Source organism: Watersipora subatra, chromosome 11 (genome assembly GCF_963576615.1).
Source record: "Watersipora subatra chromosome 11, tzWatSuba1.1, whole genome shotgun sequence".
NCBI lineage: Eukaryota > Metazoa > Bryozoa > Gymnolaemata > Cheilostomatida > Watersiporidae > Watersipora > Watersipora subatra.
In genome coordinates this window covers 34,090,482-34,105,157 of record NC_088718.1, presented here as the reverse complement: position 1 = coordinate 34,105,157, position 14,676 = coordinate 34,090,482, and the positions used below count along the sequence as shown (strand labels likewise).

The 14,676-nt window shown below is 35.1% G+C and overlaps 1 protein-coding gene across 1 annotated transcript in view; it reads right to left on the bottom strand.

Moving 5' to 3' along the window:
- Positions 1-8,815: 8,815 nt before the first annotated feature.
- Positions 8,816-14,676, bottom strand: part of LOC137408147 (uncharacterized) — a 59,773-nt gene continuing 53,912 nt past the window's right edge. Inside the window, exons 7-9 of the mRNA XM_068094539.1 lie at positions 13,707-13,838; positions 13,279-13,380; positions 8,816-9,583 (exon numbers count right to left, since the gene is read on the bottom strand). Coding sequence (XP_067950640.1) covers positions 9,396-9,583; positions 13,279-13,380; positions 13,707-13,838 — 422 coding nt within the window. The 3' untranslated portion in view covers positions 8,816-9,395. The remainder of the gene's footprint in view (positions 9,584-13,278; positions 13,381-13,706; positions 13,839-14,676) is intronic.

Sequence of the window (14,676 nt, the reverse complement as noted above, 5' to 3'; positions counted from 1 at the left end):
GCGAAATTGCGAATTTTTATGACCAACGAATATTTTCATCCTGTAGGGTAGTCAATATTTATTGCTCTTAGTGAACCTCACTTTGGGTGGACTCCTCATAAAACTCTTACTACATGTACCGACCTACACCTGTCGTCCAACATGCTTCTGCTGCTACTACTACTACCACTGCTATATCTCCTAAAATTATGTCTAGACTCCTGTCTCTCACTTGCTTTGCGTGAAAACAATCTTTATAAATTTGACCTTCTGTATGAGCAAACATAGCACCTAGTACTCAAACAATCTCTAATGTTATGTCCATCCTTGCTACAAGCAAAATATATAATGTTTTTCTCATGTTCCATAATTTTTCTAATTATATTTCTCAAGTGAAATCCTTTGATAACTTTGCCTACTTTTCCATCCAGGTGAAAACATGACAGACCTATCACTATCTAAACTATCTCTTCTGGACAACCTAAAATTTGAGCTCTCACCAAGAGATTTCTGACTTTTCTTAAAAACTCGGTAAGCCGGTGTGGCAGAACTATTGTCATCAGATTCACTTTCTAATCTCACAATGTCTAATTCAACCAGTTATAGTAGACTCTGAATCTTTAGCCAAATGTCTAGCTTTCAGTTTGTCAGATAATTGGTTCTAAGTCAGTGTCCTGCATTAACTCTTTCCTAGCACTAGACTCACGCGAACCATTCACTGCTAGAGCTACATTAAAACGTTGCCTCGAATTGTCATTACCAGCATCAAAGTCCATGTTCCTACTAAACTTTTCCACTCTCACCAAGTACCTTTTCTCTTTTCTCCTCAAAGCCTGTTGAACCGCAACAAATTTCTTTATCTTTACAAAAAACTCCTTTCTCTTATAAAGACCTCTCAGCAAATTCAAAGCAGTATGATAAGCACCAGCTGCCTGCTTCGCAGCAGCAAACCCTAAACTCTTCAGTAATATTATTCTACTGCTATCAATAGCACTCAATAAAGCTAACAGTTTATTCTTCCAGAAAAAGTGGGCGCCACCATCAGTACCTACTCATATGCAATAAAGTAAGTTCACATGCAACCTCAAATCCACTGAGCCAACACTTAGAGAACTAGAAACATTTCCACTGTCCAGTCTCAACTTAGAGAAAGCACAAACATTTGAGTTGTCTAGTAGACATATTCGTACACAGCTATAGATAATAGTAATCACTTTTACCTTTTAAGACCACTGATGACATACAATAGCACTGCTACAATAACACCACCCACTACTGATACAATATAACAACACAAGCCTATAATTAATGATAATCACCTACACAAGCTACAGTAGCGCTAATAATTAATATTACCACTCCTCAATTGATAGACCTAATATAACAACTCGGTATGCTATTTGTTAACAAGTCTAACGTGCTAATGGTGGCTGCCTTTGACGTCTTTTTGAATAACTTACAGGTACCTACCTGTTTCAACACTGTAGAGTAAGGCTGCCTATTGGGTCCTTCATTGCTTATATATCTTTAGACCTGCTGAGCCATGTTGTCACTATAAAGTAGTTAATCCTATACTGTCATAATCTGAATGTTTCAACACCATTGCGGTATCGCCATTGACTTTGTCTTCTAGTAGTGTCTTACCATTACCATAGATATCTACAGTCATAAATGTCTATGGCAATGGTGAGACACTGCTAGTTACTTATGAAGTGTAAGACCATGAGTTGCGAGGTCTTACACTACATAAACCTCGCAACTTGATCGCACACATCTGTACCATATTTAAAAGTATTTATTTACAAAAAATAATTTACTATTTGTAAATTAAAAATACATGAAATACCTATTTTATGTAGGTTGTAAATTCGCATCTTATTTATGCATTTGTAAACCATTTAAGTGATTGTATAAAAGTTTTTGGTTCAATTTGTTTGTAAATGTTGTGTCACACATCTTTAAAGCATTATAGATACAAACTATATTATCAATGCTATTCAAAGCAAATTAGATGAGAAAAATAATAAAAAATAGTTAAGTAAAGTTATGCCTTTTCCCCAAAAAAGGTATTTTTTGCATAAAGCTGTTTTATACCCTACAGGATAGATTTATTCGCGGAGTTAAGTTTCGAGCTAATTGCCTTTTTCATGCGTATTTGCGGATTAATTTAATCGTGGGTGAACACAATCACTCTCTATTAAGAGTTAACTCTATTGCGGCTAGCAATAGAATTAACCCTTCGCATGCGCACACTATGTGTTTCGGTTTCTATTTAGGTTACAAATACGAGTCGATCATGCTAAGCTGTAAATTTCTGGCTGTGTTCAGAGGTTTTAACGAATATTCATTGATTTGGAGGCCTTTGATGAACCAACAACTTGTGGTAAGTAATGAGTTTGTTTCAAAACCATTTACTAAATTATTAATTGAATTTTACTTTGGTTCTTCGGTAAAACGCAATATTTATTTTTTCCATCCCTACCGCTCCATTATTTGTTTTAGTGAGAGATTTTTCATCATACGCTGAGGTAAAATGACTGCAAGGGCGGTATATGTCATTCTTAGAAGATCACCAATCATTCAGGGAGGTCTTGAAATTGAGGTAGAAGTGAACACAGCTGCTAACGAGGAGAGTATATCTGTTTTAAAAAAGGAACAAAAACGCCTTTACGAGCACAAGTTTTTGGCCAACTGGCAGAACTTTGCAATAGTAAGCCACGAGGACAGTTCTGATGAAAACTCCCATACCAGCCATGTAGTAGCGATAGAATCCCCTTTAACATCTACCCAAGACAGTGACAGCGATATAGAGCTACTATTACCAAAATAACTAGTCAGAGAGTAGCATTACACCCTAGTACTTAATTATCAAGACTATCAGTTTAATTTTATTGCCAGACAACCGCCATATAGGCTGAACTGTTTTTATTTATTCCATTCATCATTTGTAAAATTTTATTTGTATTTGAAATATTTCATTTGTACACTTAAGTTTGTAATAAATTATAATATATCTATACATGAAATAAAATATATAATATAATCATGTTTACTGCAGCGATATCAAGGAGTTGTTGTTGATGAAGGGTCTAGGTTGAATGTTTGCTTCTCTACAAATATTCCTGCCTTTGTGAATATTACTACTTGTCTCTAGATTCATAATCAGAATAGGTTCTGTTTCATTGTCACTCTGCAGTAAACACAAAAAATAGAAATATATTAATAAGTGTAAAGGGAAGTACAAAAACAATAGCTGAAGTATTTAATGAAAGCGATCAGTTTTTAAACAAAAGAATTAAATAACACAGTTAATTATGGAAGAGTGTATCTGCACCGAAAATCAAATACATACCATAATGTCCAGATCACAATAATTATCGTCCTCAACTTCGATATTAGAGGTCGATGGAGTTGATTTTAATGTAAAAAGACTGTAGGAGAGTTTTTTGTGATGACGACACCATGCTGAATAACTTGTGAAAACCTTGAATAATTTTGTAAATAAGTTTGATGCATTGGCAATGGGGTTAACTCGAAGCCCTGGCAATGATTTTAAAAAAGTTTTTGAACTCAGCTACGTTAAGTGCTTCTGCCTAGCGGCTATTTTTGCGATGACACCATTCTGCATATCTTGTGACAACCTTGAATAATTTTGTAAAGAAATGTGATGCATTAGCAATGGGGTTAACTCAAAGCCCCGACGATTATTTTAAAAAGGCTTTAAAACTCAGCTACATTTAGTATTTATGCCTAGCAACTAGTTTTTAAATTTGAGGCAGTAGTTATTCGCCCTTGTGATTAAAAATAGAACTAACTATTCGCGGAATTTAATAATTCCCGGAATTGACTGTTCGCGAAATCACAAATTTTTATATCCATCGAATATTTTCATCCTGTAGGGTAGTATTGATTGGTAAGGTCTTGCCCCATGTTTTTCTATAAGGTATGGAAGTGCAAGCTACTGTTAAGAAACATAACTTGAGTGAAAATGCAACGAAAATGTTAATCTTTTGGAACCTAAACTTACTAATATAACAGCAATACCGGGCAGCTAGAAATGTTCTCTTTGGTTAACACTAGAAATGTTTAGCACTTGAGCTACTACCCTATTTTTTGGGCTTACAAAGCTTAATATATATTGGGCGTAGGGCAATTTTGTACAGCAAAGCATAATACTACGTACATTAGTATAGATGACAGGTGAAAAACATGATAAAATATAAACGTTTGGCCACACGTGCCGACTGTTTTGTTGGTTTTGACCGAAATCACAAAATGGATGAAAAGCACTGAATTATCCGGCCGAAACTTGCAGAATCGTCAGAGCTGAGCATGCACTCCAAAGTCATCAACAAAACGGTTTTAATTGGCTAAACCAATTATTAGCTAGAACAAATCTAGCAGCTTTCGCGATTTATATAATTCAAGGCACGTAATGCGACACGCAAGAAAGATGATAACACAATTTACCATAGTGAATATGACGAGACTGACTGGATTGCGCTAAAGTTGGCATCTCTTTCTACAATGGAACTTTTGCTGCTAAAAAATAAATTTGTAATATTAAAAAAGAAGAGGATTTGTAGCCATGGTGTCTGAACAATGAAAAACCAACAATAGCGCAATTTAGGCAGTTGCATTGTATTTATTATGTTGAATTGCACTGGTACTTTTATTGTCAGTGGTAATACGTGTCTTTGATACCAATTGTGAAAGCTGCCAAAATCGCTCTCGCTAATAATTTGTTTAGCCAATGAAAGCGCTTTGTCGAGAATTTTGGTGTGCATGCACAGCTCTGACATTTCTGTAAATTTCGGTCGAATAGTTTGGTGTTTTTTGTTTATTTCATGATTCCGGTCAGAGCCAACGAAAAAAGCAGCGTGTGGCTGTACCTTCGCACTTTATCAGCTGTTTTCCACCTGTCATCTGTACTAATGTACTAATATACTTACCATAACTTAATGCTAGCAAATTACTGAGTCCGACTTCACATTAGACAAAACATTTTTGTCGTCTGTCATCTATTTTTGTTGAGTAAGATATTTAGATTAAAGAACTGTATAAAGCTTTGAAGCATGACAAATGCAATCTGTACATAAAACAGATATTGATGAACTGGTTTTACGGGCTAATGTCTGGTCCAGCCAATTTCTAGTAGAGTACACTTGCCTGCCAAGGCACTAGTAGAAATCAAATCGTTTCTTATATGAAGACATAAATATTTAAAATACATGCAAATTTTGTACCTACAGCTCACATGACATCCTTAAACAAACATTATTAAAGTAAGATATATTTAATGAGAAACCTAATATCTAGAACACTACTTTTTATCAAGAATAATAAATGTGAGCAAATGAAAATATTTTCTCGTATTGTATACAAAGACTTCACTATTTAAAATTGGTTTAAGTCTTGTATGTAACTTTTGTTTCATGCATAATATAATATGTGTAATAATCATAATATGTTACATTTTCAAGTGACAAATAAATTTGTCAATTTATATGTCATTATTGCAGCGGTAAAATGTGACTGCGGTCAAATGCAGTGAAATGCATTAATGTTCCATTTGCATCTTTCATTTGGGAACATGAATTCAAGTAAAATATAAGCAAGAGCTAAACTCAGGGGCGTTACTCAAAGTCTAACGTGCAGAGTCTAAGTGCAGAGCTTAGCGAACTTTATTAAATTTGCATCAATTATATAAATACAGTGCACCCTCGAGATACGATTACCCTGATAAACGATTTTTTCACCTTACGAAGTCAAATATTGTGATATCTTCACCTCGCTATACGAATTTTATTTCACCATACGAATTTGAAACAAGTTTCGCCCGAGTTAAAATTTGGCCGTCGGTGTGCTCATAACACACGTCGAAATAAAAAAGACATCGAAATATAGTTTGCCGAAAACATTCTTAGAACGTTTAGAAGAGACACGATGATCGACTTCTCTCATGTCCGCGTGGAAAATTTCGTGTAAAATACACAAGCTAGAGCAAATATTCATTTGTAGCGTTATTATAGCTTTTACTATAAACATTCAAGTCAGCATACGTATATAACTACAACTATCTACATTTAATTCGTTATCTATGGAATCTGAGACTGATACAAACGTTACAAAACGAAGGAAAAAGGATTTCTATGTCAACAAAGTTGGATGTCGTTAATAAAAAGAAGGGACCCGTATTATTAACATTGTCAAGGAATATGATCGCAACCAATCAACATTTGCAATTTTTATTAAAACAAGCTCCATTAAAGCAAGCACAAGAAAGAGCTTCCGACTGAAGATTTGAACGAGCTAGGTCATGCACGCGATCAGCATTCAAAAGGAGCAACCATTTTGTAAAGGCGAGGATTTAGAAGATACAGAAAATCCCACATTGGCAGAAATGTTTCAAGTGTTTAATTTACTGATGTGGACTGGTACATTAAAACAATGCATGTATAATATATATTATTTATCTCTTGTGTGGCATGTTTTTCATATTTTATTGATTTTATTTGTTTCCTTTTGATTTTATGTTATATTTTCTTGTTTAACCATGTCTTTGCATATGGGCTTGTTATCTTCTACGTGAATACAATTCATCGTATGTATGTATGTAACTCATATAACTAGCTACTCAAGATAGTTGACGCATCCACATTACTTTCTGAAACTTGCTAAAGCCCTGTCTCCCCATAGGGTATAAATACGTACAAATTTTGTATGTATGGTTACATTGATTCTTGTGCACATTTCATACAAGACAAACTACTGTACCACATTCTCTGGATCCTTTTACAAGCACTAGCTAGCAATTTTCTGCATTGCACCATCAATTTTTTCGTAGAAAAATTGGACAGGAATGGACAACTTCTTTTAGTGTGCTAAAAAATTCCAATTCTTTACGTTTTAAATTCATTTTCAAGTGTACAGCACCATAATTAACATTGATACGTTTTTGTCTCTTCTCTGCTTTACCCGCTACATTACCAGCTACGTTACACCAAAGGTATGTACGTCCAGTTTAGAAAATATATTTTTATTTTCGGTAGCCATTAAATGGTCAAGTGGGCAAGAGGCCGCTTTCTATAACTGCATCGCTCGGCCTTATTGATTTAGGTCGAAAAAGATTTCAACCAGATAGGCTAAAGTTTATAGTGAAAGTGAAGATAGGAACTGCTGAAAGATAAAATTTCGTAATAAAAAGTTGAAATTCAGTAAAATAGTTCAAAATACATACTAAAACTTAGTTTTAAGTGTAGGCTTAGCAAGCTAAACTTACAGACCTGCCAAACCAAGAGTGGGGCAATGCGTGAGATTTACTTTTGGGGCAATTGATGTATCAATGACAGCATATATAAAATTTTGGAAATTGGGGCAAAAATCTCACGCATTTCTCACGCATTTTCATTTTTTCTTTGAGGTGATTGCGTGAGTCTCACGCCCAACGCGTGAGAGTTGGCAGGTATGTAAACTTACTTGAAGTGAATTCAAAGTTTATGTTATGCGTACCTTTTGAAGGCAAGAACTCCTTACCGTACGTACTACATTTGGTACACACGTTATAATTTTGCGTTTTATTGCAGATCATATCCATTAAAATACACTAAATACAATACAGTTACTGTAGGTAACTATAATTACTAAAGTTAACATACTATTTTGTTGCTAATTGTCAATATGTACACATTTTTATAAACAAAATTGACGATTTTTACCAGGGAGTGTTTGCATTGTATAATTACAATGGTCTTTATACCCCGATATACAAATTTTTCACCATACGATGCCAACCCTGGAACAAATTAACATTGTATCTCGAGGGTGCACTGTACATAATAATTATTGACATAAAATGTTCCAAGACAAATATTATATTCACAATTCTATGAAGAAAAGATGAATCAGGGTAGACCCAGGCTGAGGTACAAACATGTAGCTAAGTGTAACATGAAGTGAAGGGAACTGAACCCAAGCTAATGACAAAAAAAGAGAAAAAAGAACTGCGTGAAAGTCAGTGATAAAGCCTAACCCACAAGACAGTCACTGTCAAAATGACTGACAGAGAGTAAGAGAAGGAGAAAGGGAAAAAGGCAGAAAGGGAGAGAGAGAGAGAGAGGGAGGGAGGGAGGGAGGGAGAGAGAGGAAGAGAGGGAGAGAGAGGGAGGGAGGGAGAGAGAGAGGGGGAGAGGGAGAGAGAGGGAGGGAGAGAGGGAGAGAGGGAGAGGGAGAGAGGGAGAGAGAGAGAGAGGAAGGGAGAGAGAGAGAGAGGAAGAGAGAGAGAGAGAGAGAGAGAGAGAGAGAGAGAGAGAGAGAGAGAGAGAGAGAGAGAGAGAGAGAGAGAGAGAGAGAGAGAGAGAGAGAGAGAGAGAGAGAAGAGAGAGAGAGAGGGGGAGAGGGAGAGAGAGAGGGAGAGAGAGAGAGAGGGAGAGAGAGGGAGAGAGAGGCAAACATTATCATTCCAAATTTGGTACCTGGTGACTATGCATTACAAATCAAGCAACTAATACCACATTGCATTTCATTAATGGTAATTGTAAATGTTGTTTGCTATAGCCTGTTTGTATCTACTAACAAACTTTTTAAAAGCAAATATGAATCTGGCTATTTTATGTGTCTTTGCAATAGCAATATTTTAAGAAGCAAACAGATGTTTACCTTGCCAGTGACCAATCTGAGAGCGCTTTTTAGATTCAGCTGCCAAACATGCAAAATAATTTCGCACACTTGTCTATAACGTGGAGCGACCTGGCTTTCTCAAAGAATTAATTGAATTCCAATCTGACAGTTGTTTTGTTTCTGGTCAAGTAAATAAGACAAAACCAAGTGTTCTAGATAATGTTTGCTTTTGGTCTTTTATTACTGGAACTTTCACATCAACAAATCTTAGTTTTTGGAAAATAAGTAAAAAGGTCATTGGTTGCTTAAAGATTGAAAACAAAGTAGATTAGTAATATTAAAGTACATATTAAAGTAAATTAGAAAACAGAAGGCTGTACACTTACTCATGTAGACAGTAACCACTATCTTAAAAAGCTTCTAATAAACATAAAAGAGCTGCTGCAATAAGAAAACTTGGAAAATCCAATTTCCATGTATTATATACATATATAGTCTAGTAACCAACAAAATATATTGAACATTTGTACAAAGTATTCTTGGCGTATTTTACTAGTTTTACATATTTAAAAAAATATTATAGTTACATAACGGAACAAGTAACAACAGGAATTAGAGTAGTTGACACTATGAGGCACTATAGTATCATAATGATTTACGAATGAAATATTAGTCATAAAAGTCATTGAATTACTTTGTTGAAATAAAAAAAATGTTAGACTTGAACCATAACAAAAGTACTAATGATATAAACTGTTCAGAGTTAGGATAGAATTAGTGTACCCTTAGAGACTTGTTCAGAGTACACTGGGCCATGCCAGACCCGAGCGTATTTCCTTTGCCTTCCAGCCAAGGCTATATATAGTATAGTTGCTGCCAGGAGGTGGTCCGTGTACAGCAGAACAGTGATGGTGGTAAGTTTTCAAAACCCGACATGGATTCGATACTTTAAAACCGAAGTGATTTTTCATGGTGTATATCATTCCTACAATTAAAATTGAAGAGTTGTAATGTTGGTGATGTCAGCAGTGCGCTACTCTTTTACCCCAAGATGTATATCACAGTATTCATCACAAACACATTCTACAATCAATAAACTAGTTTGTTACCTCTCAAAAGTAATACTAATATTTTGTCCCCTTTTTTCTATCAACTTTTTATTAAAGCATAAACTGAATTGGCAAAAATTTCTAATGATTAATTTATCTAGGAGAAAATAATATTAAATTTCAATGCAAATAAGTTTGAAACGGAGCAACTCATGGCACTAGCAAGGTTTGCAGTAAAGTTTGCTACACAATTATGTTGGTAAAAAAATAAATTAAAAAATAAATAAATAATCAACAAGTAAACAAACAGTAGTAATCAGGCAATTGAAAGTGAACTTTAGCAAAAGCAATCAGATTAAACATATACTTTTCATGTTGCTATGGATATACTTTTTAAACCTAAACATTTATTCGATTAAAAACAGAAGAAATGAAAGGTAAAGCAAAGCCAAAAGTATGTTTTTAAAAACCAACATTTAAGAAGAATATACGGCAAATAAATTTGTCAAAAAAAATGTAACACCTTATGCATAAAACAAAGGCTACATACAAAAGTCATAATAATTCAAAATAGTGAAGTGTTTGCATACGATATGAGAAATTATTTTTATTGGTTTGCACAGTTTTTTCTAAATAAAAAGTTGTGTTCTAGATATAAGGCTTCTCATTAAATATATCTTATTTTAGTAATGCTTGTTTAAGAATATCATGCGAGCTGTAGGTACAAAAGTTGCATGTGTTTTACATATTTATGTCTTGTTATAGGAAACATTTTTATGTGTACTAGTGTCCTGGCAGGGGAGTGCGCTTTACTAGACATTGGCTCGACTAAATATTAGCCCTTAAAAACCAGTTCACCAATATCCGCTTCATCTACAGATTGCAATTGCCATGCATCAAAGCTTTGTACAGTACTTTAACCTAAATATCTTACTCAAACAAAAATTGAAGCGTTGAGAATTGAGCGCTCAGACGACAAAAACGTTATGGCTAATATGAGGTCAGACTCAGTAAGTTGTTAACATTCCCCTTTATCATGTTTTCCTCTGTAATCGGTACTAATTTACTATTGTATGTTACTGCTCAGAATTTCCCCTTACTGGACAAATATTTTGGTTTGAAAATCTGAAAAATAAGGTAATGGCTAAAGTACTAAACATTTTTAGTGTTGACAAAACAAGTTCCTAGCTGTTCCGTATTGCCGTAGTATTAATAAATTAAAGTTAGAAGGATTGAAATTTTTGTTGCATTTTTACTCAAATTGTGCTTTTTTAACAATAGCCTGTGGTTCATACATATGTGCTTTTTGCAAAGAGTCGGCGAGTGAAATGGTTGCTACAGCTAAAATATCGAACTGTTGACCAAGAGTTTATCATCTCAAGATAGAATTAGTTTTACTCAAATGTAACGGTGACTGAATGCTGTGGTTTCAAATAATTGAGCTCTACGGCTTCGGTGAACATCAACACTACAGGCAAGAAATTATCACTGTTACTGCAATATAATATATGTACTATACATTATAGGCAATGTATATACAGTTTAATACATAATATATAATAATATTGTAAAGGAAACTGTCCTGTTCTCTTTACTGTTCTACAAGAATCAAAACCACTGAGTGCAAGGCAATAAGAGATATATATTCAACAATATATGTAAGCGCACAAGCAATAATTCGAAGTGGTGCATACAATGAACAGCATGCAGATATTGCCAGGGATCTCCACCTTCCTTGGCTCATCTGGGCTCCTTATGTACGCTGTGAGCTCCACCTTCTTCAAGCTTCGTTGGTATTTTGTATGTGACTAGGCTTCAGTACAAAAGTTATAACGTGTTTGGCCTGACCCGAGTTTAGCCTTGATGTTCGAGCCATCGAGTTCGATGTCGATGTCTGATGTCGAGTTCGTCCTGTTAGCTGAGCTAGCTGTTTTCTGAATGCTCGGCTGATTGTGCGTGCAACTAAATGTTGACCTCCCAGGTGAAACGCTAAGTTCTAATGCTGGCTGGCTGGCTTGCACCCCAATATTGTAGCCGAGCCATTACCGAGGCTGGGTAGCCGAGCGAACCATACTCTCTGAGCACATCGGATGTCGAATTTCGGCCAGCTGAGCAAGGAAAAGGAATGGAGTTTGAACACTTTGCGGACCTGAGCTCAAGATAATTCAGGAAAACGTTTTGCCATCACTTCCTACAGTTTGGTAAACTGGGTTGCCTAGTTTATTTTTGCTTTTTTTGTACCTCCAATTAATATCGAATTATGAAACTTTGGTTTTTTTTTGCATAATAGGAGGTATGTATAATCGGAAGGTCTTAAAGTAATTAGGCCAGTAGTTATCAAAATATTGCCAAGATATTGTTGACACCTTTAGCTGACTGGGAAATAGAAAAATGGCAGCTGACAGAACATTAGTTAATAATGACACACTGATTGAAAGTCTCTTTAAGGAAAGCTCTAGAATACATGTAAATCAAGCTAGAAAGTTTTTTTACCACAGCAACAAAAGTTTTACACTAAATTTATTTGCTTTTTATACTTAAGAAATATGCACGCTGCATCAGACTTGTAGTACTGCAACCATTACGTTTCTTTGGTTACTTTTAAACCATCACTTTTTTAAAAGAGTTTGATAAAAACTTTTTAGTTCATTTGATTTCTGTTTTTCTCATTGACTTCTACAAACTTACAGCTTTCAAAGATACTCAATTCAAAAGGAATTGGGCTATCCTAAGTGCTTTCTTAGTTGAAGAATGCTGTTAATACGGTCTGAGATGAGGAAATCTGTTTGTATATGCAAGATTGTGGTTCAAAGCCTTAGTTCTATACCGTTGTATAAGCCAATGTCAGTATATTCTATTAGGCCCATCCTCTTGTTTACATTGAACCACAGATATTCATGAAAATTCAAAATTAACTAGAAGCCATTAAAATATTGTGACGTTTTGTTTGTGAACTTCAAACTTGGTCTTAGAAAAAGAAACCAAAATGGAGTTGGTTTTGAACATACGTTGCTCTGGACTTTACAGCTCTTGTCACTTACTTGAGTATGCATCAAAGTGTTTACATGAAAGACTCACATACAAAGGCACCACTTGCCCATAGACAGTAGACTAGCTTCAATCATGTTTCACACTTGTCTTTGCGTTACGATTATAATTGTAGAAAAATATATTTCAACTTAAATCTTTAACCACTGGTTATAGCAAAGACATATAAAGTTTGTGTCAAAATGTAAAACACATAGATTTTCAACTAGGTAGAGTCATAGACTGGTCGGAATCTAAGCTTTTTTACAACAGTGGTCCCCAACCCCTACGACATGAGCTGGTACCGGGTTGTGGACTAATAAGTACCTGGATGCACAAAAATTAATTAGTGATTTATGTTATGTTTATCATCTAAGCCTGGGACGATAATAATGGGGAATTACTACTTCATCAGCCGACGGTTGGAAAAAAAAATTGTTTTATTATTATAGTAAATTTTACTATAAATCTCGAGTCTCCAGTGACTCAGACCTTAAATGTTGTATGTGTGTTTATCTGGTTGTGAATAACTAAAATGGCATTATAGGCAGTTATACTTGCAGCTCTACACAGCCATACTCAATACTTAAAGTGAAGCACTCACCATTCTCAGCTTGGTACATGTTAATGGGATAGTCTAACTTCTCAACTAGAAGTGTCTCATTCAGAGGCTTTGACAGTGCAAAGACGTGGGTGTCATGTGATCCTGCAAAAAAAGTGGTTCACCAATAGCCTTCCTTCATGGAAAGCACTCCCTACCTTATGCTTTTTCTACTATCAACATGCATCTGGTTTCTCAACCAGTAGTTCTGACAAACATGTGTTCATGGAAATTCCTAGTTATTGACAGACTGACTTGTTGTTAGGAATACTCCTTCAACAACCTTTGCACAATCACAATAAATTAACATAATTTTACATTTTGCATAATAAATAAATTAACACTCACAACTGGAATACAAAAGCACTTTTACAAAAAGAATAAAGCATACTTAAATGGAATATATGAGAAACACATTTGGAATGACTTACCGATATAATTACCAATACACATTTGATGACCGATAGAGCAGCTTATATTCGTTTCATATCTTGTCAGGCTGTAGAAATGTTTTTGTGTTAGCAAAGCCTTTGTGTCTATGAGCTCAAATCCTTCACCAAGGGCTACAATGACATTGCGCTACCGTTGCAGTTACAAAGGAAAGGCTAGAGTCAGAACGACAAAGTTTTCTAGACTAAACGTTTTTAAAACAGGATTGTAATAGTGACAAGTATTCTCTATAAACTATAAGGGAATTTGACTCTGCTAACCATCGCATTAGTATAAAGTTTTTCTACTAACTTCTCATATCTACAACTGATCAGTTAAATAACACATATGTTGTCGTTCATGCACACTCAACACACGCATGCACACACAACACACGCATGCACACATACACACACGCACGCACGCACGCACACACACACACTAAGGAGCACACACACACTAAGGAGCACACACACACTAAGGAGGACACACTTTTGCATACACCCAAATATTCTTCTGACTTTCAGCATTGCATGGCATCACACCAAAAGAAGTTTAGCAAGTGTATCAGTATCTAAGGAGAGCACTTTAAAAAGGACCAACTAGATTGGTGAGTTGAAGCAATGCATTTGAGTTATAGCTCCGTTACTGGAACTTATAGATCAGACCTCGTATTTGCATATAAACAATAGTTATAGCTGTTACATTTATAAAAGCAAGGCGTAAATTTGCTTTAGGTTCTGTTCTTTGTTAATATTTTTGTACTTGGAGGTCGGGTTTAAGGCCCTGCCCTACCCACAAACTTTAGCAAAATATCTTCACACATCTTTAAGACAGATAATTACAGTCATGTGCAAAAGTACATGACTGTAGTTATCTGTCTTAAAGATGTGTGAAAATATATATACATATATATATATATATAAAAGCTATATACTAATAAATTATTTAAAAGCAATACTTATCTTTTTT